Source organism: Nilaparvata lugens, chromosome 11 (assembly GCF_014356525.2).
Source record: "Nilaparvata lugens isolate BPH chromosome 11, ASM1435652v1, whole genome shotgun sequence".
Lineage (NCBI taxonomy): Eukaryota > Metazoa > Arthropoda > Insecta > Hemiptera > Delphacidae > Nilaparvata > Nilaparvata lugens.
The window spans coordinates 34,581,053-34,608,874 of NC_052514.1; the positions used below are offsets into that span (position 1 = coordinate 34,581,053).

General features: G+C 32.0%; 1 protein-coding gene across 2 annotated transcripts; it reads right to left on the reverse strand.

Moving 5' to 3' along the window:
• Window positions 1–273: 273 nt before the first annotated feature.
• LOC120353663 (odorant receptor 67c-like) lies at window positions 274–27,822 on the reverse strand. 2 transcript variants are annotated; one of them, XM_039438295.1, is made up of 5 exons: window positions 27,475–27,822; window positions 19,879–19,978; window positions 17,864–17,968; window positions 12,127–12,285; window positions 274–407 (listed from the first exon to the last, which is right to left on the reverse strand). In XM_039438295.1, the coding sequence occupies exons 1-5, from the start codon at window positions 27,813–27,815 to the stop codon at window positions 345–347; spliced, it is 768 nt and encodes a 255-aa protein (XP_039294229.1). In that variant the 5' UTR covers window positions 27,816–27,822; the 3' UTR covers window positions 274–344. The 2 variants fall into 2 exon arrangements, with proteins under 2 accessions (XP_039294229.1, XP_039294228.1); XM_039438294.1 differs by lacking the exon at window positions 27,475–27,822 and adding an exon at window positions 21,107–21,769.

Here is a 27,822-nt window from a genome sequence, read left to right on the forward strand (position 1 = left end):
ATAATCAACTATTCAATAATCAATATGTAAGTAGGCCTATAACTAACAACTATTGACTATGAACTATTAACAACCATTTTATATCAACTATTGACAACCATCTATCAACTGATTAACAAAAATCTAGTTGACTGTTGTCAATCATGTGTCAACTGGTTGACAACCATCTATCAACTGATCAACAAAAATCTATTAACTAGTTGACTGTTGTCAATAATGTGTCAACTGGTTGACAACCATCTATCAACTGATTGACAAGTGTCAACGTCTACGTTTTCTAAGTTGACAACCAGTCAACAAAGATTTATAAACTAGTTGACAACAATCATCTATCAACTGGTTGTCTAGTGTTTTTCTGCTTTGATGCTTAGAAGAAGTGTATAGCAGGAAAACGATGCTTTCATTATCTGAAACAAAGGAGAGGAAAGTTATTCATTACAAATTAAATTCTTATTAAATTACCAATCTAAAATAGCACTGTACTTTATTGTTGCTAAACAATAATTCATTTTGATTTGGACAGTATAGTATAAATTGGAAATGGGACAGTTTTGGGCATGAGCCTGTTGTGCCTTTCCTCAGTTGAGTATTTGTACACAATGTGATAAATAAATAAACAGAAATACTAGTTACAGTTATAGAAATTCTGTTATAGATCATGAAAATGAAGGACATTGCTGAAATAATTGATTAATATTAGTCATCATGATGCCTATTTCGCTCAATACAAATAATTTGCAGTAGGCCAATTCAAATACTTGTGGTACGGTAAGTCAATGTTGTTTTCCATCACGAACTGCTTTTTATAAAATCACTTTTTGCTATTAAAAAGAACGACTAGCAGTCAAATTTTTTACAAAAAATGTATTTTTTTATTATGGACTTTTTGTTATTTCTCGAATATTCAAGTAATTAGCCGACTTAGAGGAAAAGGCTCCCAATAAACGTTGTAGGCCGTTTCTTGCTGAATCCAATGATATATATAGTTTGGGGGTTACGATCATAGATGCGGCGGTGGGAGGGGGATAAGTAGCACTGTTACGCTGCGGCGCGGTCCTCCCCCATGATTAATGTGCGTAATGGCCTGTCTATCTCATTGCTCCTACTAGTCTATGCATTCAAATTATGTATTTCAGGAACGCTATCTTATGTATTTTCGGTCGCTGAACACGATTTTTCAACTCTCAAGCCTTAATAATTGATAATTCTCATCATAATATACTAATTATGGTCAAAATTACAAACTTCATCTCATTCTGCAAGGAAACTAAGAAATGACTGTTTGAAATAAACGAAACTTGGGTTTCAAGAAATATATTAGGATAGAATAAAGTTAATATTTATATATGTTTATGTTCTATTGTTTTTATTTCAAATTAATTTATTGTGATGCGCTGCAGGCTAAATTATATTATTAATTGCACACTGGCCACACTTACTAGATATAGTGGTCAGTTAGTTTCCAAAAAATATTTGTGGAATTTCTTAGTTTTTCATGGTGGAAATGGAATTCATCATTCATTATTTATCATAATGATTATGTTTAGTATGAAAATGTTAATCTTTCGTGAATCTTCAGTTTGTCGTGAACTTTTGAGAAATTATATCCAATATAATAATAGATATGTGTCAAATCAAAATGAAATGAAAATTTAAATATTCATTCATATTATTTCTAACAGTATTATTATAAAAATATTTCACTAACTTTTGATTGATTCATCCATTATGGTATCCCCGTTCAGACTGTTTTGAAATGGTAACAAGTTATTCAGTATCAAAATTTGGGATTCGAACAGTTTTGGGCCATGCCTGCTATTCTTTCCTAAACATATTTATATGATTTGTAATTTTATCCACAAATGAATGAATGAATGTATGTATTCCTGCACGTAGCTAACGTATGGATAATTCCTTTATAGATTCTTGCTTGTCACATTAATAAATCTCTGCCACAGATTTAGAAATCAAGTCTCGATGGTTTGGAGAGCATATTATTGGAGTGATTCTTTTACTCTGCTGCTTCTAATATGTTCACTACCTTTGTTTGATTTTAGACCATAGACATAAAAAGCTATGTCCACCTGTATCACTCCATCTTTATCGAGAATTCTCATAACTCTTCTTATCACAAAGTTTCCATAATCTTGCAGCATATTGAAGTTTTGAAAAGTGAAGTAGGAGTTGAATTCAGGAGAGCCATGTCATCATTATGCGAATTTGTCAACGATATTTAGGGATTTAGTTAAATCCACAACTAGTTTCACTTACAATTTCATAGGCCAAGTGAGATTAAGAGTTTTTTTCAAATATCCATCAGATGTTGACAGAGATTGCGGTTATTGTAGAAATGCATGCTGCACTAAAACTTCAATGCTGAATTATCTTTAAACAGCTACCTAGTAAAAATACAGAGATCAGATCTTTTTGTTCTAGAATTAACTAAGACTAGGATTTTTATTTGATTGCATCGTGGAGAATGAAAGAACTTTGTTTCTTTTTATAGGTGAGAATACACTTTTACAATTTGCCACAACTATGTTCAGATAAAAATCGTTGGAGACCGAATAACTATTTCTTTCTATACGTTCAAAAGAGAATCACACACTTCTTCACTTGCTTCCAGACCATTGATAACATTATGCAGATTCTGTTGTCCATCAGAGTCTTGAAGAAAAATGTTATGTTCTCTTGAGAAGATTATGCTTCTGGAAATCATTCTCATCTCTCATTATTCTTTTTTACTTCATTATATGACTTTCTTCACAGTCTCCAGTGATATCCATAATGATGTCAACATACTTGAACAGAATATCTTTGATGGAAGATTTATTAATGTAGTAGCAGCCATTTTAGGAAAGCCTTTGAAGAACTAGCTATTCCAATCACTCAGTTTTGGATGATCTAATGAGGGTTTGCTCTAAAGCATGATCGGTTGTCACATTTATTAAATTTTCAAGGTTTCATTTGACAGAGAGTCAATGTATTGACTGTATAGAGTTAATGTTTTCTTATTGGAAATTATTTTTCACTTCTATGGGTATTTTTTATATTTTCTAGATATGACACAGACTTTATAACATAGTTTGTGTGATTCAATGAAAAAATTATGGGATCTTTTCTCGAACAGTTTCTATGTGCAATACCAGAGTCCATCCTTATGAGCATGAATACAATTCAAGATAATTTAAACTATGTTACAATAATCAGTCATAATATTTCAAGTAGTCATTGAATTTGATTCTAAAAAAACTCTACAAATAGCTCCTGACTTCTTTCAAATATACTTTGACAATCTCTCATATTTGAACCGTTCATGAGTCCTTGTAGTTGTTTCATTGAATTGATTGCTTGCTCTCATACCTTAATTATGCTGATCTCCCCTCAATAGATTCCAACAGTATTCTCTCCAAATATTTCAAATTCAACAAAGATATCTCTCATTCCACTTTCATTCAAGTACCACCCCAAGACAATCAGTCAAACTCAGTCAGATGAGTATATATAAGTTACAGAAATCAGTTGATAAAGCTGCGTTTACACGTAACAAAATGTTAATAACTTAATCTTTATAGATTCTATTAGATTGAACGGAACTTGGCAAACACATATGTCTATCATATGTATGATAAGTTATGTTCAATCTAATAGAATCTATAAAGATTAAGTTATATTAACATCTCCTTAATAACTTTGGTGTAAACTCAGCTTAAGAGTTGTATTTCCTTTGTAATCAAATATTTAGTCATATAACATGGGAGTAATTGGCATTATTTGTGTTTCAACTGTCAATTTATATTAAGAAAAATATTTTACTCCTGTTACACGGTGCTCTATATGGGGTAGCCTATATTATTTGTTTAACTTACTCCATTACTTGACTTTCGCAATTCCAAAGTGATCATTGAACTAAATCGAATAATTATTCTCTCTTAATGGAATATCAGTTTTTTATCGATTGAGAAACACATGTAGGATTCCTAACAGGATGGTTTATCATTACAATGTAATCATAAATAATGATAATGAGATGAAGTTTGTAATTTTGACCATAATTGGTATATTATGATGAGAATTATCAATTATTAAGGCTTGAGAGTTGAAAAATCGTGTTCAGCGACCGAAAATACATAAGATAGCGTTCCTGAAATACATAATTTGAATGCATAGACTAGTAGGAGCAATGAGATAGACAGGCCATTACGCACATTAATCATGGGGGAGGACCGCGCCGCAGCGTAACAGTGCTACTTATCCCCCTCCCACCGCCGCATCTATGATCGTAACCCCCAAACTATATATATCATTGGATTCAGCAAGAAACGGCCTACAACGTTTATTGGGAGCCTTTTCCTCTAAGTCGGCTAATTACTTGAATATTCGAGAAATAACAAAAAGTCCATAATAAAAAAAATACATTTTTTGAGATATTTTATTTTTTTACGGAAAAACTATGCGGTTTATCGCAAAAAAGTATAGGACCACATTGAAAGCCAGTTATGTGTACATAATATTGAGGAAAAATTAAAAGCTGTACTATGAATAGTAACTGCAGGACAGGCGATTTTATAAACGCGCGTTTTTTACAACTTACCCCCCTCCCCCCCAAGCTGTCGACCACCCTGGGACGTGACGACATCGAGTTTCATATACACTAAAGACCCCCTAACAATAATCCGAAGTCAAATTCTCTGCCTCTCTCATGTATGCTCAATGTAAGCCAGCGCCTGGACTACTTGCAGTCACCCAAAGATCAATTATAAAAACAATTTAAAAGAGAGACTTGAGATACCCAACAATACAATCGTTTATCGAATTTCCCGTTCTGAATGTTAGACAGCTTTTTATTAAATCTTTGTTGACGCACATCAAAAAATACGAAACGGAACTTCTGGGGGAAACAGCTGTTAACCATAGCTACTCAACTCGCCACAGATCCAAATTACAACTTTGAGATACCTCAGCTGGCTCACGGCTCTGAGTTGACAAATCCTTCATACCTGGCCCATATCTTGTACAGAAATGTGCCAGGGGTGATTAGGGAAGCAGAGGCGTTTAGTTTGGCAGTGTTTAGGAAGAGGGTGGACAGGTGGCTGTACCAGATTGGTTGGGAAGCTTCAGAAGAACTACTCCAAACTCGTTACGGTATGCTTGGTGACCAACACGTCTTCAAAATTTCCAGACAATTGATTGGTATTTATTTTATCATTGATATAACTGGTTTGACTGTTTTGCCTTCATGGTCTATGTTTTTTCTCATTCTCTCTTCAGAGAATTTCTGGAATCCCTGCCTCTGAGTTCTTCGTCAATTAAATAATATTGTTTTTTTATTCCATCAATCATTCAATGTATTAAGTATACTTATTCCCATCATCAGAAAAATATTATCTATTTTACTTTTTTAACTAGCTGGCCCGGCGAACTTCGTACCGCCAAATAGTTAATGCATCTCATGACAAACTTTAGCTGGATGCACACCTTAGGAGGCGCGATGCAGCATTTTGAATCCAGGTGCTTCTTGCTTATATTGGTTTGAAAGGAATAACTCACACACACACACACTGAATCGGACATGGCGTGGAACGGTGTGATAAGGCAATCTCCATAAGATCAACACTTTGTATCACCAAGCCGCGCCTCCTCAGGTGTGCTTAGTCTTAGCTTAATCTGATGCACTATATTTTTATGAAAATTATCCATAAATTAGTATTTTATATCTCAATATGGACTTCCTATGTGCTTAGTTAGTTGTACAGCAGTTTGTATTTTTAGATACAGTTGAATGTAGCTTGCTGGGAAATTGAATGGCATATATCTCCTTGCTGCTGATTTTCCCGTGCATATTCTAAATTTACAAAATTTCGAGTTCTACGACCCAAGTTTGATCGTCACTTGTACCGCGGCATTATTATTAACATTAGAATTTTGTGAATCAGTAGAAAGAAAATAGAAAAACAGATCTACCGACGGCTGTTGGATGACGCAATGATTATAACAGCTGATTTTTATTTCTGTGTGTGGTCAGCTCACAAATCTTCTTCTATAAGGATTACATATGTTGTAATATTACATTTTTTCTCACATTGGAATCGAATCTTCAATTCGAGATCTATGAAACTTTATAGTGAATATCAGAGTCATCAATATACGGACAAACTTTTTGACTGAGAATTTTTATCGTAAATGATTGTTGCATTGTTCCATGGTGTCACCGAGGCTGGGTTAACAGAATTAATAGATAAATGGTTTATTTAAATGGAGATGATATATAAAAATTTAAAATAACAGTTTCAAAATAAAGTTTTATTGAGAACAAATATAAAATGTGAATTCTAAACTTGTAATTTATAAATTTTTGGTGACGTGTCCGTAACGTTGAGGTGTCTAGAAGCTTTGCTCTCTTCCTGGTAGATAGATTTTTCCTGTGCGTTCTTCTCTCTGAAACATGGCTGGCTGATGTGGTTGTAACTTTGTGCTCTTTAAATAATTTTCTATTTAAGTGAATTTATTAATGTTTTAATTTGAGTTTTAATCAGTTTATAGTGTTCTATTTTGTCTGTTTATTGATTTGTGTGTATACAAGCCAATAGCCACTGTTTTTTCAACTGTAAACTAGATAAGTATTTAGTTTGTAGTAACTGTAGATGCTTAGGCTTGTAAGTTATTGTTCTTTCTATATTTGTGTAATATATTGCCAAAATTCTTCTGCAGATTATAAGTTCATTTGCTCTGAAAACTGGATTTCTCATTCATAGGCGATAGATCCATTCATAATTTATGAAGAATCTATTACATTGGAGCCGACAACTATCCTTAGGTTAATAGGTGTTAAATGCTATCCAACCGATTAAGGAAAAACTGGTAGCACGGCAAATGGTACCCCTGGTGGGACCGAATTACAAAATAAATATGTCCCAAATGGTACACCATGAAATCCCTGGTTATGAAAAATTATTAGTAGGATAGATATCTTGATAGGTTATGAATGGTATACTGCTGAATGGGAAGTCGGTTCAAGAGAGATCAAGTTTTAATGAATAGATATCAGTGCATATTACAAAATGGTAAACATTAAAAATGATATAAATCTTATAGCATTCCTAACACAAAGATTTGATAATTTAAACAAGAGCAAAATGCTAGGTTTGATGAGCAAAATGCTAGGTTTGATGAGCAAAATGCTAGGTTTGATGATATGAAGCAAGAATTTGCTAGCATTAGACTAGAGCAGGTTAGTATAAACCTTCTATTGAAAAATGCACATGAAACATTGAGTGATAATCATGAAGATGAAAACAAATTGAAGCAGGATAATAGTAGTGTTAGATACAGGATCAACTCATTCAAGTTTCTGACAATGTAGGCCTAGTTACTGTTGTTGAAAAAGTCAACCTAATGAGATAGTAGAATTGAGTAAAGAAGTAGGTAGGGAGTTGTCTTCACTGAAAGTCAACTATCATGAAAGTAATATTGCTACATTGAAGGTTAGGAAAACTATGAACAAAGTGAATGATTACATGAGACAGGTTTCTGTGGAGGTTAGGAACAATGTAAACAAAATGAATGTTGCTTTGAGTCAAGTTGATGAGTTCAACTTTCAACTGAGAATTGAAAAGGTGTATGCAATGCATTCTCAAGTGAACATGACTAACTTTTGTAAGCAAAATGGCTTTGTTGAAACAAATGAACCCATGAATAAAATTATGTTCTTGAAGAAAACAAAACACAAAGTCGTGTATGTGTTAGTATTCAACGGTTGTTTCAAGTTGCTTATTTACAAGATGATGACAGTGAATCACATGATGAAAGGGTATTCCCCAGCACACAATGATTAGGAATCCTGTGTCATGCCGGGATTCAGAATAACAATGACCGTAAATACTACGTATGGTAAGAGTCCATAATTGTATATTTTTTCTTTCCTGTAGCCTATTTTTCTTGGCCCTTAATCTTTTCAAATTTCGATTCTTTCCTGTCTTTGTGTAATGTTCAGTAAATTCTTCTATGATGCATATCTAACCAATCTTGTCCATAGTCATTTAAATTTGTATTCTTCTGAAATAATATTAGAAGTTAAAATAGTAGCTTATTTTCCTAATCTTTAAATTGTTGATAAAACTTAACTTTTCTAAAATCTATCCATTGTAGTGTGAATAATTGTTTGCTTGTGATATATTTTTTCATCATGTATCACTTATGTGAAGTGTATCAATTTTGTGTACATTGTTTAGGAAATTTATTTACCCAATTTCTTTTTCTCTTGTTTGTATTTTTTAGGGAACTTATTTACCCATTATCCATCTTGATCGTCTTTGTATTGTAATATTGAAATGTTTGTATTTATTATACAGTCTTTAAATTATAAATTATTTAAAAAATAAATGGTTCAATTTAGAACATGCTGAAATCTATTCTTATGTATGAATTCTTTTGTTATAATAAATAAACTTCAAAATTTGAAAGTATTAATGAATTGTGTAGCCATATATATGTGATGTGTTAATGAAAGTTAACTGAATAATAATGTTTTCATTGAATAAAAACGTTGTGTTATATTATCAATTGAAATGAGTTAAAGGTCAAAATTTTTCTAAAGTTTTTGTAATTGATATCTTTTTCAAAATTTTAAAATTGTTTGTTCTATAAATTTTGATATGATTGATTATCGTTTGAAATGGATGCTGGAGTGTATGTAGAATTTTTAGTGGGGTTTGTTGATTAGAATTTTGCTGGTATGTGATTGTTTTTTGAGATGGAAACCCATTATTGCCTAAAGAAGGAATAACAGAGGTTATGACTTAGAGAGGCAGTAATGAGATAATATTTTGTGTTGATTAATAATGTTGATTGCCATAGATGCAAAATAATGATTAATAATGTTGATTGCCATAGATGCAGATGATTAATTATGAATATTGATTGCCTTTGAAGCAAATATTATTGATGTTTGAATGATTTATTGTTTGATGATTGATAGTAAAGTTTTGTCATGAAATGTAGTTTGTGTTTAGAACATTGAAAAGTCGAAATAAACTATAGTATCCAACAAACGATGATTAATAATATTGAATAATTGCTTTTTATAAAATATTTGAACAATGAATAAATGGAAATGAAAATATTATTTTTCTATTGAATTTATAATTGATATCTCCATATTTCACAATTTATGTATTGCTGACTGTATAATAAGATGTTAACAAATTTCAATTTTATATTGACTATATACTTAAAAATAATTTTCATGTGTATTAGATTGTATTGATAGCCTAATCAAAATTTTTCTTTTTAGTTTATAAGCATTTTAAGATAACAGGTACAGCACAGACATTAACATTGAAATAATTATCATGTGAATCTCGAAATCGGCAACAAGTGAACGCCATGAAGAGTGTTAAGAACATTTGGGTAATTTCGAACTAGTGTGACTCAACTATGCCTAAATCTACGCTGATGCCTACACTAATAACTACGCCAATGTCAACGCCAATAACTACGCCAATATCTACACTAATATCTATGCCATTAACTACGCCGATGCCTGTGCTGATGCCAACACCAATAACTACGCCAATGCCTGCGCCAATGCCAATGCCTGCGCCAATGCTGATGCCAATGCCAAAATCTATGCCGATGCCTGCGCCAATGCCAATGCATGCGCCAATGCTGATGCCAATGTCAAAATCTACGCCGATGCCTGCGCCAATGCCAATGCCTGCGCCAATGCTAATGCCAATGCCAATATCAATGCCGATGCCAATGCTGACACCAAAGCATACGCCAATAGCAATGCCAACGCTTATTGCTGACTTTGTATCTCAAACTTTAACACTACTACATTACCTGGAGGTAATTGCCATCCATGTTCACATTCGCAACTTTGAATTCAGAATAACAGTCACAGTATCATGAAAGAATTGATTCAAAAAAAATCCTCTCCTAAATTATTCCTGTATGCAGAACTCTAAACCTTGAACACTGAAAGTATCAAAAAACCAAACCTTACCTAAATTAATCCTGTATGCAGCGTCTATCTCTTTTCCAAAAAACGAATTACATTGTCATTTCAAGCCTGAAATGTACATTGTATAATTACAAATATGATACAAAATTTACGTGACTCTGTATCGAGTTTGGTATGCAGCCGTCTACTACAAGCATGAGGCAATGCTAACTGAGATGTCACCTGTATCGAGTTTGATATGCATCAGTCGACTACAAGTATCAGCCCAACACTACGTGCATCCAGATCAGCCCAACACTACAAGTATTCGGATCAGCCCAACACTACAAGTATTCGGATCAGCCCAACACTAACGTCATCACATTGGAGTCACACTTAACTGAAAATCATACTGAGTGCCTTAACGGACTGTTTTCCAAAATGTGCATCGATAAAATCAACCGCGTCAATAGTGAAAGAAATGAACATTTTTTGATTTATTGAAATTTTATGTGAAAATTAAATGTAACAATTCATCAATTCATTAAAAAAAAAAATAATAATAAATTTTTCATTCAACATACTAATTTTTTTTTATGCAATAAAAAATTAAATTTTCTATCTATTAAATTTATGTGCAATTTCAAAAAAAACTATTCTTTACATATTAAACTTTCTGTTGAGATATTTTCCTTTAAATTATAAAGCTAAATCAAAAGTAATTTTGATACTTTGAAATATTGTTTGGAAACATATAACAAATGCTATTGATGAATTTTTATAATAATTTTCAATTATAGTTGACATGTAATGTTTTTATAGAAAAATTGTTACTGTTCTCAAATTTAATTTCAACAATTTTCAAACAGTAAAATTTTTTTATGTCAAGAGGGGGTATTTGTAAATTACATTTTTTCTCACATTGGAATCGAATCTTCAATTCGAGATCTATGAAACTTTATAGTGAATATCAGAGTCATTGATATACGGACAAACTTTTTGACTGAGAATTTTTTATCGTAAATGATTGTTGCATTGTTCCATGGTGTCACCGAGGCTGGGTTAACAGAATTAATAGATAAATGGTTTATTTAAATGGAGATGATATATAAAAATTTAAAATAACAGTTTCAAAATAAAGTTTTATTGAGAACAAATATAAAATGTGAATTCTAAACTTGTAATTTATAAATTTTTGGTGACGTGTCTGTAACGTTGAGGTGTCTAGAAGCTTTGCTCTCTTCCTGGTAGATAGATTTTTCCTGTGCGTTCTTCTCTCTGAAACATGGCTGGCTGATGTGGTTGTAACTTTGTGCTCTTTAAATAATTTTCTATTTAAGTGAATTTATTAATGTTTTAATTTGAGTTTTAATCAGTTTATAGTGTTCTATGTTGTCTGTTTTATTGATTTGCGTGTATACAAGCCAATAGCCACTGTTTTTTCAACTGTAAACTAGATAAGTATTTAGTTCGTAGTAACTGTAGATGCTTAGGCTTGTAAGTTATTGTTCTTTCTATATTTGTGTAATATATTGCCAAAATTCTTCTGCAGATTATAAGTTTATTTGCTCTGAAAACTGGATTTCTCATTCATAGGCGATAGATCCATTCATAATTTATCAAGAATCTATTACATTGGAGCCGACAACTATCCTTAGGTTAATAGGTGTTAAATGCTATCCAACCGATTAAGGAAAAACTGGTAGCACGGCAATGTGTAAACTTTGAAGGACTGTAGGAAAGATTCCTGAAGTCTGATCAAAAATTTGATAGGGCATAAACCTGCTCCTGAACATAACAATCACAACTAAATAAAAATCATCAAATTCGGTGCACACATAAAAAAGTTATTGAACGTCAAAATTTGAATTTTTATTTATATAGATATATTGATAATAGATCTAATTATAAGTGTATTCTCTATTATTTACTTCAAACTTATTATCAACAGATTAAGCTTATGTAATAACATGGAACTCCCTCCGCCTCTACACACAAATGGATAGTCTAGGGGGATTCCAAAATCTGTTGTATTTCATATTCGTGTATTAAGTTTTTTTTTTGGAAATAAATTGAATTGAATTGATATATTAGGCCTTGAATAATTAATACTGTATTATATTATTCAAAAAATATTGGTTCTTGGATGAAATATAGAGCTGCAATAAATTATGCTTCAATACCTGAACATAAGTTTTGAGTGACATTGGAATCAAATAAGGCCTGACATCCAACTGAATTGGTCTCTGAGCCCTCAAAGTCAGCAGGACGAGATTCTTTCTGGCACTATTTGACATTCTATCCCACTGGCATTGGTAGGCTGCCACTCCAACCTTCTCACTCTGAAATAAAATGATTGAAAAAATATGTTTATCATCTTATTTTATATCCTTATTTCGTACCTATATTTTTTTATTCATCAGTATTCACATTCTTCAATAATAATAATAATATTCGTATGGCTTTTATTGGTGTATTAAATATTCAATATTCAATATTCAAGCTGCGTTATTTACACCAAAGTTATTAACAAAATGTTTATTTCACCGTCCTAAAGCTGCGTTTACACCAAAGTTATTAACAAAATGTTAATACCTAACTTAATCCTTATAGATTCTATCAGATTGAAGGGAACTTGACAAACACGTATGTTCATCATTTGTGTATGATACCGGTAAGTTATGCTCAATCTAATAGAATCTATAATAGGTATGTATATATAAGGATTAATTATAATGAACATAAGAATCTATTCCATCTATAAGGATTAAGTTATTAATATTTTGTTAATAACATTGGTGTGAACAGCTATTTAGATTCTATTAGATCGAACATATCAACTTATACACATGATGAACATATGTGTTTGTCAATATCCGTTCAATTTAATAGAATCTATAAGGACGGAGATATAAACATTTTGTAAATAACTTTGGTGTAAACGTAGCTTTACATTCTTTGTTTACAGTAGACACTATCAGAATAGGTGTCTCGTCAATTTCAACACAATTTTATTAGATGGAACCAAATTACTGAGATATTGTATTCATTCAAATGCTAATGGATTAATAATTATTACTATACGAAAATCCAAATAAAATGCTGTAAATCCATGGAAATTCCATCTAGCGTTTTACCCTGTTGTCAATATTTGCAGTAGCAGAAGTCTTCAGGGAGATTTAATTTGGATTTTCGTTTGATATTAATTATTAATTTTATCAGCTCAGTATAAAATGGAAACTCTAATGAGAAAAACGTTTTAGTACTGCTGAAGGAAAACCTGAGAGAGATGCTACTATATGAGAGAGAAACTAACTATAAGATGCTACAGTGAAACTAACTCCAAACTGATGAGGGAGTATTGATGTTATTCCTAACAGAAGGCTGCCAGTTTGAAATAAACCTCACTATAGAAAATCTGAATACTCAATTAAAGGTAGGAAGTATCATAGAACAAATATAGGGTAACATAAGTTGATATCCCATGGTTTAGGTCGTTCATGTTCCAAATTTCAAGTCGATTTTTGTTAACTCAAGCCGATTGTCGACTACTGGCTATATTATACTGTTCTGGTTGTGTGAGAGTGTGAGAACTAAGGATAGTATAAAGCATATAATTATACTCTATTCTATACAATATTCTTGTGTAAAAACGGCATAGTAAGAGAGACTACTAGCGTCACATAGCTTTACAAAAAATAAGTACCCGGACCATCAACTTATATTAGTACCTCGACACATATATTATAATTAATATATAGTGAGGTATCATTTTGTGAACCTTGAATTTGTTATATTATTGAAAATGTATGAAAAAATATGTAATGTGTGAATTTATGAATAAACTCCTCTGGATGTGTCGTCCAACATCCAGAGAAATTATTATTGAAAGAAATTATTATTACTTAATTTAACATTGAAAATTGATACATAAACACCCTTTTCCATGGGATATCTTCTTGTGCTAAATTTTCTCTATGATTAAAGGTAGGTAGTATAAATTTGATAAGGGACAGTTTCGGGCATAAGCCTGTTGTGCCGTCTCAAATATATGTATAATTTGTACATTACTGAATAAATAAAAAGCCCAAATAAGTAATAATAATAAACTAAACCCATGAGGAAATTACTCAAGTTTATAATTCCTACAGTTGATGTGGATTTAATAGGCTTGAGAATTAAACACTGTTGATTGGTAGTTAAAACTTGAAAACTGCTGACTAATTGTCATCAATAAATTGAAAAAGGATTTAAATTGAAGCTATCATATTATATCACAAAAAACGTTGAATGTAAAGAGTAAATTTTGGCAGCAGGAAAAAAAGTTTAAATAGTTTTTTCCTCTAACTTACCGTATATAACGAGAATAATTTTTTATATGAAAACTTATTCTCTCTGTTTCCAATATTTTCTGTGCAGAGTATACAATCTATAATAATATAATAAAAGGAAAGTAGTGGATAATATAGGCTACACGTACACGGGATAGGAAATTCACAAAAATGACGCATCATCATGTCTGAACTACTGGACTGTGTGCCGGGCACTCTCTTTAATTCAGGCCTTTTCCCACGTTATAATAGTAAATTTAATACGCAATAGACTAGAGCCATTATTGTAAGTGAGTTAGCGAAATAAATTATTTTCTCTCTCTATTATGAACGGCCATGACTTCGAGTTTCCCATGATAGATATTTAAAAATTGTGGCTCCGAGTCGTCGAGGAATGTAGATTATGGAATTATCTCTAAAACTTAGCCTTCCTGGCGCGACATAAAATGCGATAAGTTGGAAAACAGCAAGCATTGAAATTATAACAAACTACCGATTTTGCAGTTACTATTTGGTCCAAAGGCTGTAGAAGCCACGCGACGATTGGTCAAATTGATTCCATTCGCCCAATAGGAGACCTGTTTCTAAATACAGTAGTGGGGATTCCCCAGTCGAGAGACCAGATTACGTTCCGGAGGACACTTTGCTAGGAGCACTACGAGAGTAAAGATGTAGTCACTATGTTTCCCCCTTTTTGGGCAGGTTTATAAGTTTATTTCAGTAGTTAATGTAGGAGCTAGTTTTATTTTTTATTAATGTTTAAATTTACTAGTAGTGCCATGTCCTGAAAGGTTTAATTGTGTTTCTTCATCATGTACGAATAATTGTTTCTTCAAATAGCCGCTAAGGTACGTAAACTAAGGTTAAAATATAATTTAGGGAAATTAATTAAGTGAAACTTCAATCAAAAGATTTTATCAACAAAGCCTGTTATTTTTCAAGTTAATAATATTGATTGAGAATAATCCTTTTGATTTTATTAGTGATGGAAGATAATTATAATTTTTTTTTCTAAAGAAGTATAGAAAGATTTCAGTTACGTTACATTTGAGTTATTGTTTCTGGAAATATATTATCGTAGAGTATTGCCGAAAGTCAGGAAGATAGCCTTTAAATTGGAATAAAAATTTTAAGATTATGTTCATATTGAGTTTATGACATTTTATAATTTTATATTTTTCAGACTCTGTTTTCTTATGTCATTAAGGCTTTTGAATGATTTAGTAAATTTTTTATGATAGAAATCTTAATAGATGAAGAAGAAAGTTTTTCTTCTCCAGGAAATTAATATTAATGAATGTTCAAATTTTAATATTTTTTTCTTTTATTGTGTTATAAAGTGTCTTGTTTTATTAGGTGATAAATTCATAATTTCAGTTGATACTAGTTTTTGGACTTGTATTTGTAGGTAAATCAAATCATAAACTCTGGAATGTTCATTTTTAATTAAGGTTCTGAGCAGTTTTGGGCGAATGCCCGTTATTTACACTTGGATTGCGTCCTATAGTTCATAAATAAATAAATAAAATAAATGTTGGCTGGCGCACAAGTTTCCAACAATACTAGCCGAGCTACTATATGAAAAATTATATTTGATTTCGCAAACCAAACGAAAAATATCATATAAGTTAGCATCATTTCAATTTGAATTATTTGTGAAGAAAGATCCGTTAATTCTGATAAAAAGAATCAGTAGTTTAAAGATAAAAATCTATATAAAATGAGGATTCAAAGAATGAAAGAATTTAATTAATTGTAATCAATAGATAACTCCTGTTTTAGCTTTTGATGAATTGTAGGAAGAGTTAGAAATTAATGCTGTAATACATTTATTTACAGCGGTTCATGTGTGTCCCCAAACCAACTTCTTGTACTACCACCCCTTTGGTTCCGCAACTTTATGTAAAACCGCTTCAAGACACCCGTTCAGACGACAGGTCTAGGGACGTAAGAGGACGTCGCCGTCAAGCCAAATTCAACCGGTAAAAGCTCACCGCCAAAAACAAGGTACTGTAACCCCGACGATAAAGCAACGTACAAACCAACGAAAGTGCAGTGTAGTGAAACAAAGGTTCATTCGAGAATGTCAATCAAAAGTGGGGATTCAAAATTATTATGAAATGGGTTATATGGGTTACTATCGACGAAACTTGGGTTCAACGAGCTTTTCTTTCTAGAGTAATTTTATGTTGAAGTTAATTATTTGTTATTTGATGACTGATATTGTTTGGTTTTGTGACGTATTGCTATCTAAACGGGGATAGTAATGCGCCCCCGAATCAGATGAAGAATGTCAACAAAGTAACATGAAATTGTTGTTTCTGTTGTTCGATTTTAGTTGCCAATGTTTATTGAAACTGTTTGTATTTTTCAATTATTTCAAATTGTAGTGATTTTCTATAGTATAAACCTATTAAATCAGGCATGGCAAGATTAATTGAAGTTTTCTTGACTCTAGCCCGTTCACCTGCATGAATTAGGTATAGACTCAGGTATTTTCTAGATGTGTCGGCCTATTTCTAAATTCTAAATTTTATTCAAAATTATCTTCTTTGGCACAACTGATTTACTTGAAATTTTACATATTGATTCTTAATTTACCGAGGATGTTATAGGCCTATTTTCAACTCTTATAGACCCCAGTAGCTCAAGTTCTCATTTTTTTTAAGTTCTTAATTGGACCCTTGCGGATCACGGGTTACCTCTACTAGTATTCAATATAAGGCTGGTCACACACCGATTAGTCAAGACAAGACTAGTCACGTTTAGTCACAATACTTTAGTCATAATGTGAAGTATTGTGACTAAACGTGACTAGTCTTCTCTTGACTAATCGGTGTGTCAAGTCTTAGTAGGTGTTTTGGAATTCATCCATTCACTCGTACAAGATATCATGAAAGGCTTGTGAGAAAAATGAATTGAATGCCCCATTGATTTGATTCAAAATGGTCATATTTGATAGTGTTAACATAGGAATTATGTATTTAAAAACTATTTTAAACTTGTATCCTCTTCGATGTTATGTTGCATTATTGTCACAGTTCTTAGCAACAACAGTTTTACTATTTTTAAGTTATTTATGTATTTTTGTACTCGCCTACTAGTATAAATTCTGCTGCTCTTGTATTTAGTTTTAGTTTATCAGAGATTGACAATGGGGTAAAAACCGAAACCGGTCTTTCTAATTATCAATAAATCAGTGGTTTTTTGACAATTTCTTAGTCTTTTTCATTCAATTTTTGTAATAGATGAATTTGTGATAAATCTTACAATAAACTGATTCTTCATCAACAATTTGATTGTATGATATGAGGTTTTGTGGTATTTCTCCATAATTGAAAGAATAAGACGTTGATGTTATCAATACTTCTATATTATTGAAGATATAGCATTATTGACAACATCAACGTCTTATATTCTTTTAATTTGCTCATTGTTTTCAATCTTTGATTAATTTGAGAAAAATGACCAATTTGTGAATTTCTAATTTATATATATTGAAACATATTCTCCTGTTATCATTTTTAATACTGGAAATTCAAGAATTGAACTAGAGAAAGTTTATTTCAAAAGCGAAAATTCAACTAACTTTTCTGGCCAACTGTTCTCCACTCCAGCAATCTAAGAGCAACTCATATCCACTGCACAGCAGACAGAACGCACAGTTGATGAAAATTGAAGAGCCTATTGGTTCCTGGGAATGAGAAAATATAAATTATTCTAATTTCACAGTTTATTAATATTGGAGACACAATCATTTTGGTTCCTGAGAATGAGAAAATATATACAGATTTAAATCACACAGATCATGATAGTTAGACAGGTTTGTGGAAATGAGGAAATACAAATTTATATCATACAGTTTATGAATGTTTAAGAGACAATAAATGTTCGACTGTGTCAATGTCGATGTTGTAGAACCGTTCCATACTGTAATGAAATAAAAACACTCATTTATATGATGTACGGTACCTTTAAAAACCATGATCCTGTACCAAATAAAACTGTAGAATTTGACAATATATGTGTGTGTTTTTATTTCATAAGACAATAAATGGTTTGTGAAAATGAGAAAATACAGATTTATATGCACAGTTTATCAATACTTTAGAGACAATAAATGGTTTGTGAAAATGAGAAAATACAGATTTAAATCATACAGTTAATAAACAGTTGGATAGTTCATTATTATAATTGGAGAGCTGAAAATTTAATATTTAAGAGGCAATGACTGGTTCATGAAAATGAGAAAATTAATATACAGATTTGAATCACACAGCTCACACAGTTGGATAGTTTATATTATGATAATTGGAGAGCTAAAAATTAAATATTTAATAGGCAATAAATGGTTCATGAAAATGAGAAAATGCAGGTTTAAATCATACAGTTTTTATACAGTTAGTTCTATGATAATTGAAGAGCTAAAAATTCAATATTCAAGACTTCAAGAGGCAAAACGAATGGTTCATAAAAATGAGAAAATACAGATTTGAATCACTTAGTTCATACAGTTAGTGAGTTCATTATGATAATTGAAAATCTGAAAGTGGAATACTTTTGAGAGGAAATAAACGGTTCGTGAAAATTAGAAAATACAGAGTTAAATCACACAGCTAAACCAGTTACCGTAGTTAGTTCATTTTATGACAATTGGAGACTTAGAAATTGGTTTATGGAAATGAGAGAATACATATGGTAGAACATCCATTTATAGTCCAATATCTTATTATCCAAGGATATAACATCCTTGTGCTCTCATATATGTATCTCAAAAAAAACTATCAAATAAAAAACTCTTGAAATATGTACTGTAACTGTAACCTTACATGAATATTAATGACCTATAATATGAATTTCCAAAGTTCTCCCTAGGTACCACAAACTAATTATTGAAATATTTTTATACGGTCTCCGGATGTTATTACAACATTATTTATTAATAAACTTTGGCGGCAAGAACTAAGCGTATATATGCTTACTCAAGAAACTCACACACAAATAAATAAAAATACATAAAAATAAATAGTTTGATTGGTTATTGACTATTTGATTATTAAATAGGAAGACTAAGAAATTGTCAAAACCACAGATTATATTAAACGTATAAGGAGTAACCTAAACTTGTATTTTTTTCGTTAGGGCTACAGTACTCTTGAATATATTTTCCAATCGCTTGATAATGCGATCAATCGATTGTGAATGAATGCCATCATATAGCCGAAACATGAAGTGAGTATAAACAATTTTAAAAAGGGTACATAGATTTATATTTTTATTCATTACCTTAACTTGTATCTTGTTATTCAATAATGTATGGAACAGCCACAATTTATAACACATTCACATATAGGTAGGTATTACAAAAGAAATATAACTATCATTAGGTACTAAATTCTCTTGCGTGATTCTCTCATTGAAATAAATTATACCTATATATGCATAGGCTAATCATCATAATTAAAAGTTGATATTATTTGCTCAAACTATTGTCTCATAAAATGAAGGATATGCAACAGAATAAAGACTGAGAATCATAATTAATTTCATGATCAATTAATTGATATTTTTATTAACATAAAATATGTCTTGTTAGTTACAAACCTCAGTTATAACCACCATCAACACAGCGAACATCCAGAACGAAAATATAGCTTTCAGCAGAATGATTGGTCTGAAGAACTCGACTAGGTTCTTTGAGATCCTGGAATGAAGGAAAAAATTGAAATCAGCCCACTAATTGAATTAAGAGAATGCCTTTTTCCAGAAAGGATTTCTGAAACATAAGCATGGAAGGATCTGCCTGCAATTTTATAAGTATAGATAAATTATTATTAATACAAATTATACCATACAAAAAACTAATTATTGTTATAATGTATACTGTATCTTTGTAACTCACTTGTTTTTGTTCAAATAAATAAAATTCAGATTTCATCTTTTTAAAATGTATGAAATCAGGGCTACTTATTTTTTATTTATAAAATAGAATTATAGTAGCCTTTGAAATTAATAAAATATCTGATGGTGTGAACACTGAAATTAGTTATAATTTATATTCTTAATCTATTATTTTATTATTTTCAAAGGGTATTATAATTCTATTTTATAAATTGATTTCATCATGAACAATATAATTGAATGAAAAAGACTAAGAAATTGTCAAAAAACCACAGATTTATTGATACTTAGAAAGACCGGTTTCGGTTATTACACCATTGTCAATCTCTGATAAACTGTTTGAACTGTTTCTCAGTTAAATGATGAGAAACAGTCATAATGAAAAAGTTTAAACAGTTTATCAGAGATTGACAATGGTGTAATAACCGAAACCGGTCTTTCTAAGTATCAACATAGAGAAACAATAGTGTAAGTACCTAGATATCCCATGGTATAGGGCGTTTATGTCGCAACTTTTACTGTTATCTCAAGCCGATTACTGTCGATTATTGTCGACTTTTACTGTTTTGACAGGGTAATAGTATATGAACGGCACAATATGAGAGACTACCAGCGTCATAAAGCTTCACGGGAAAGAACTACGTGGACTATGGGCTTGTGATAACAGTAAAAGTTGCGACATAAACACCCTATACCATGGGATATCTACTTACGCTATTGTTTCTCTATTGGTATCAATCAATCTGTGTTTTTTGACAATTTCTTAGTCTTTTTCATTCAATATGAATAATTAGGTACCACAATATCAACTTCTCAACTACACAAATAGTGAACAATATAATTAATCTTATCATAACTAAGCAGAAGAGGAGACGGAATAAGAAAAAAGTGAGATGATAAGAATACCACTGTTCAACATAACGTTACTCACATGAGAGCCTTCTGATGTAGTTTTATGATTTCAATAATTGTCTCGTCAGTATTCTCTGTACAACTGTACTTCAGTTTACCAATTTTCGAAGAGACGGTTTCAAAAATGCCAACTAAATGTAGTGCCATTACAGGTAGTAGAGAAAACCTCACAGCTACCAGAGGAACCGACAGAAATATAGTTAAATATACGATAACCCTCGTGACTTCGTTTTGGGGTGATACACTACTGTCAAACGGCAACCACAGAAGAAACCCAATCACTCTGTCCGGATATTTCCGATGAAATATTTCCGAATTCACCTTGATCACTTCAAGGTTCGGGAGAGATTCAGTGACTACAATACATCCCAGAATGCTGAGAACAATGGAGATTATCAGGGTCATCAATATTTTGCCAGATAAACGTTCGTTGATGATTTTATCCTTCCCCAAAGTTTTCCCGTTGTACTCATCTAGTAAACTCCCCATCAGTTCTGTCAATTTTTCTCGTTTTTTCAGGATTATTATAGTCTGACCCACAGCGATATAGCCGGACATTGCCAGAAACAGTTGAAAAACGCCAACATTTGGAATATTTTCCATCATTACTATTGAAGACTGTAGGACGAGAGATATGAAGGTCACGAATAGCAAAAGTGTTGAATATGTGATGCTACAGTAGATGACACTTTTGTAGTAAGTGTTCCTCCCGTATTGTGGATAACGACAGTACCATATTGTAAGAACCATGTTTAAGATATCCAGAGGTTTTAGCATTTTTTTGACTGAATTCGCACCTGGTTTTATCAACAAATACTGGAGAATTTAGTAATCTATAGAAGGATTTTTGAACAACACTAAGGTCCACATTATAATGACAGTGGAGAAAGATGTAAGAACGACGTTGCCGATTCTGTGCCCTGCCAATGTATTCTTCAATTCAATTCAAAAAGTTCTTTATTCCTCATAAAAACAAAACAATATGATTTACAATCTGCTGTCAGTTCTACATATGTACTCTTAAAAGAACTCATATATAAGAATATTTTTTTTTACAATGAAAAACTCAAACAAAATAGTTAAAATTAAATCAAATAGAAAGTGACCCTCGAAAAATGTTGATCCTAGTTTTGATCATGATTAAGATTCATAACTTCAACAGGATTCTATAGAGGTGATACCAGTGTCTGATGTAATAGGTAGGTACCATTAACTGTATAATCTTGTTTCAGATGAACAATTCAATTTTATTTGTCTATAAAATATTATACTTTTTAATGATTGAATGATAAATTTTCATAATTGAGATTATATATTTTGTTGTTTGAATTTTCTATTGTGATATAATAGCTATCAGGATTTAGGATTTTTCAATTGCCGATTCTCTGCCTTGTTACTGCATTCTATAGAGTATACCTGATACCGGTGTATCTAATGTAATATTAACTGTATATTCTTGTTTCAGATAAACAATTTCAATTTATTTGTCTAGAAAATATATTTTTCAATGATGGAATGATAAATTTTCATAATTATTGAGATTAAATATTTTGTTGATTAATTATGTTTCTACATTGTTAAGAAACAGTCTGGCAACGTTGCGGAGCTAGAAAAGATAGCGCAATCTGCTTTGTCGAATGATAGACAAGGATAGCAACACCATTCCTAATCAAATACTGCCATTATAACGTGGACTTCACTGAAGAGTGTAGGGTGTTTGTATGGCCTTCCACTATTTTCCAAGGTCAAAACTTTTCTAGGAGTTTTTACAAAATCTTCCCAGTGAGAATTATTCTCTGTGAGATTGAATATGCAATTTTGAATAATGTTTATTATTTATATTACAATGTAAAAAATTATGCGATGCTTTAATATTTATTTACAGTTCATGATTGAAAATTGTTCTGTTTCAAATAGCATATTGATGTGAAAATAAAGAAACATTTGATTCAATTATTCTCAGTCTAGTTTTTAACTAAAATTACAATAGCGAATGTAAAATAATATTGTCTGTAGAGATTTGAATTGAAGAGATATTTAAAGCTGCGTTTACACCAAAGTTAATAACAAAATGTTAATAACTTAATCCTTATAGATTCTATTAGACTGAATGTAACTTATCATACACATGATGAACATATGTTTTTGTCAAGTTCCGTTCAATCTAATAGAATCTATAAGGACGGAGAAATGAATTTTGTTAATAACTTTGGTGTAAACACAGCTCAAGACCTCATGAATACAATAACTAAGATAACTTCAGATATTCCAAAAGTTGAATCTTCTACTTTTCAAAGTTAATTCAGATATCAACTTTCATTCGCAAATCGAATATTCTGATTAGAGATAAAATTAGAGAATTTTGAAATTTTAAATAGGCTACATCCAGAAATGTTTGGTTCAGGCAGGAGAGCAGAGTTGGAATTTCTGAGTTCAGAGGTTATGGAAATTGAATTTAATGATGACAGTATAAGAGGAGGCTGTGGATTATAACTGCGCGAGGTCTACTGTTCCTAGAACTACCAGTCTATGAGACACTAGGACGACACTATAATGCCCTATTGAGAGATAATTATGAGGATTTTTCAATAACTAGGTATTATTGAACGAAATTCCCAATTAAATGCAGTAAATCACCCCGAAGACTTCTGCTACTGCAAATATTGACAACAGGGTAGATGGAAATTCGATGAGCGCTACTATACAAAAATTATTTGTCAGCCCGGGAACATTGAGAAATTATTCTCGGTTTTATGATTTTTCAATAGTATGCCTAGTCAAATTTTCAGATTTGATATTGTAAGCAACTCAGTAAAAGAGTTTTAATCAACTCTTGAAAAATGAGACCAATATTTCGACCAAAATAGGAGGGATAATATTAGAACAAACATGAAACCCAACTGCTTGTTCTCAGTGGCAAAAGAATAATTATTGGAACAATTATATTCGAATTAATCAATTTTGTATGAGAAATTCGTGTGACAGTTTAGCTCTTGGTACAAACGTTGAAACAGCCAATTATAGTGGTTGAGGGTCATTGTATGTAAACTGATGGAAGGTTGCATCATCTTGTTGTTTATATAATCAATGTTGGGGTTGTTCGAAAATAATTGAAATGTGGGTGTCAGATGGGATAAAATGCACATGTTTCAGTTGACTACAGGATCAATAATCCAGAATTGAACTCTATCAAAATTATATATGATTTTTTGAAAAATATTCACCACATTGATATCTTAAGCTGCATTTACACCAAAGTTAATAACACAATGTTAATAACTCAATCCTTATAGATTCTATTAGATTAAACGGAACTTGACAAACACATATGCTCATCATGTGTATGATAAGTTATGTTCAATCTAATAGAATCTATAAGGATAAGGTTATTAACATTTTGTTATCAACTTTTGTGTAAACCCAGCTTAAGATGTATGTGAATGAATTTATGAAATAGAATTATAGTAGCCTACCATTTGAAATTAATAGAATAATATATAGATTGAGAATACGAATTATAACTAATAATAATCTATTATTTCATTAATATTTCAAAGGGGACTTTATTCTATTTTATAAATAAAAGAAAGTAGTTTCATATCTTCTTAAAATGTACCTTCTTAAGGGATGAATTTAGGGCTACTTTCATTTATTTATAAAATAGAACTATGGTACCATTTGAAATTAATAAAATAATATATCAAGAATAGGCTATAAATTATAACAACCAGTTTCAGGGTTCACATCATCGTCAGGTTTTAAAAATAAATTTCAAATATAGGGAGTTAATGGTTGTGGAGGAATAATAGGGGGATTGAGAAAATAAATATTTTCCTAAAACATAGAATGGAATTCCACAATAGAATGGAATAATAGATACTACCTACTGTAAATCTAACTATATTAAGTAATATATTTCATATTACAAGTTTTAAACTTTGTAATAAATTATCATCAAGGATAATATCAAGTAGGCCTACCCTTTTATTTGATTACAACACGACCGATTTCAACCCTTCCATGATTTGAAAGTATCATTTCACTTTTTTGTATGTTATACCTACTTACAATAATTGTCTTTTTTCTTTATTTATTTATTCATTATTTACAATCAACTTAAGGACAATGAAAATATATGTAGGGCTACTCTTCAATATAAATGGGCTATTCTTGACTTGATAATCTATATATATATAAGCGAAATGGCACTCACTCACTGACTGACTGACTGACTGACTGACTGACTCACTCACTCACTCGCAGAACTAAAAATCTACCGGACCAAAAACTTTCAAATTTGGTAGGTATGTTCAGTTGGCCCTTTAGAGGCGCACTAAGAAAGCTTTTGACAATATTTTAACTCTAAGGGTGGTTTTTAAGGGTTTAAAGTTCGTCTTTTAGCATGTATATTCTTCTTATTCTCTTAATTATAATTGAAAAAAGGCCATACCATATGTTAATATAGAACTATAATCTAGAGAGAGTACCTCTTCGAGACAGTTGTTAACTGGTAACTAAATAAATAATTTTGTCAAGTTGGCATTAAGTTGAGTTGACTTTGTTAGGTTGGCACCAAGTTGAAGATTGAAATGCATTTATCGCGGAAAAATTGATTGGGCACTGCTACTTCAATCAGAGCTATTACTGGGAATATTATATCGCCTGATATGGCGAGCGAAGCGAGCCCGCTGTTCTAATTTTTTACGGGGGTCCAGGGGGCGGAGCCCCCTGGCTAGACGGATATGGCGAGCGAAGCGAGCCTGACGGCTAGTGACATCATATAGCCGAAACATGTTGTGACTAAATAATTTTAAAAAGGGTAGGTACTTGGGCTCAACTCACACTTACGCGACTCAGGTCGAGAAGAGATTCGACTCTAGTCGAGAGCATGTGTTTTCAAGTGGTGACGTCGCGGAGACTAGAGTCGACTGGTCTGAGTGTCACCATTTGGAAACACATGCTCTCGACTAGAGTCGAGTCTCTTCTCGACCTGAGTCGCGTGAGTGTGAGTCGAGTCTTGGAAGAACTTTATATTACTCACTAATATATTCGTATTTGGTTTACGGCATTGAACTCTGGGGTAGCGCCAGTAAAACAAATTTAGATAAAATTTTTCTCATACAGAAAAAAGCTGTTAGATGCCTTGCTGGACTTGATTTTGGTCAGTCTTGTAGAGGAGCTTTCGTAGCTCAGGGTATTCTGACTGTGCCTTCCGCCTTGCATCTATATTTATCAACTAGCCGTCAGGCTCGCTTCGCTCGCCATATCCGTCTAGCCAGGGGGCTCCGCCCCCTGGACCCCCGACTGGATCGTCCGAGAATGAGATCAGCAGGCTCGCTTCGCTCGCCTGCATTTTTCATTTGAGCATTTTTATAATATGTTAGAACAATCCAGTCGGGGGACCAGACTAGACGTCTGGCTAAACGGATATGGCGAGCGAAGCGAGCCTGACGGCTAGTAATATAATATTCCCAGGATTGAAGTAGCAGTGCCCAATAAATTTTCCCGCGATAAATGCATTTAAATCTTCAACTTGGTGCCAACCTAACAAAGTCAACTCAACTTAATGCCAACCTGACAAAATTATTATTTAGTTGCCAGTTAACAACTGTTTCGAAGAGTTACTCTATCTAGATTATAGTTCTATAGTAACATATGATATGGAAATTTCAATTATAATTAAGAGATTGGGAGAAGAAGAATATACATGCTAAAAGACGAACTTTAAACCCTTAAAAACAACCCTTAGAGTTAAAAATATTGCCAAAAGATTTCTTAGTGCGCCTCTAAAGGGCCAACTGAACATACCTACCAAATTTGAACGTTTTTGGTCCGGTAGATTTTTAGTTATGCGAGTGAGTGAGTGAGTGAGTGAGTCAGTCAATCAGTCAGTCAGTCAGTCAGTGAGTGCCATTTCGCTTTTATATATATAGATTACTCTTGCTAACATATGATAATAAATAATAAAAGTTTCAACAAACTCACAGGTCCACCAACACAATACTAGAGGCAAGGGTAATTTGTGTGTTGTCTCACATAGGTTAAGGCTTTTTGAGAAGAAGCCTAGTTACATGGGAATCAAGCTCTTTAATCACCTGCTATCTGCAATCAAGTGTAGAAATCGCAGATATTTCAAAAAAGATATCTTTTCTTTTTTGGTAAAGGGGGCATTTTATAGTGTTGACAAGTTTTTTGATAATGGAACCTCACAATAATATAATAAATTACTCATATACTATATATGATTGATGTAGTGGCCTACTGTATAGCATATATGTTTTGATTTGATTTTTGACGATACACTATTTGATGCAATTTACTTTTTGTACAACAATGTGTAAATAAAGAATTTGATTTGATTTGAGATTTCTATTTTCATCTACTTACAATAATATCTGCTGATGTGACTTGATGACTTCTATGACGTCATCATCAACAGTCCCAAATCCAGGATTTGAAGTAATTTCAGAAATCCTCGTCGAAATTGATTCAAACTGACCAATCACTTGAAGAATGAGAGTAGGCAGGAGAGAGAGCCTCAACATAGCTACCGGGGAGAGAACAGTCATGGTGGCGTACACACAAACTCTACAGATTTCAAAATACGGTGAAACCGTGTAATCAAAGGGCACCCAAGGCAAAAACCCGATAACCCGTTCCGGATTTTTTCTACCCAAAACTTTCGCATTGACCTCAACCAGACGCTGATCCACAAGGTTCTCGAGCATTACCACA

Coding starts and splice junctions, on each gene's coding strand:
- LOC120353663 (XM_039438294.1), bottom strand. CDS start 21,693: ATGATGGAAAATATTCCAAATGTTGGCGTTTTTCAACTGTTTCTGGCA. Junction 17,969..19,878: donor TGATGGTGGTTATAACTGAG/GTTTGTAACTAA, acceptor TCTCATTCCCAG/GAACCAATAGGCTCTTCAAT. Junction 12,286..17,863: donor GAGAACAGTTGGCCAGAAAA/GTTAGTTGAATT, acceptor ATTTTATTTCAG/AGTGAGAAGGTTGGAGTGGC.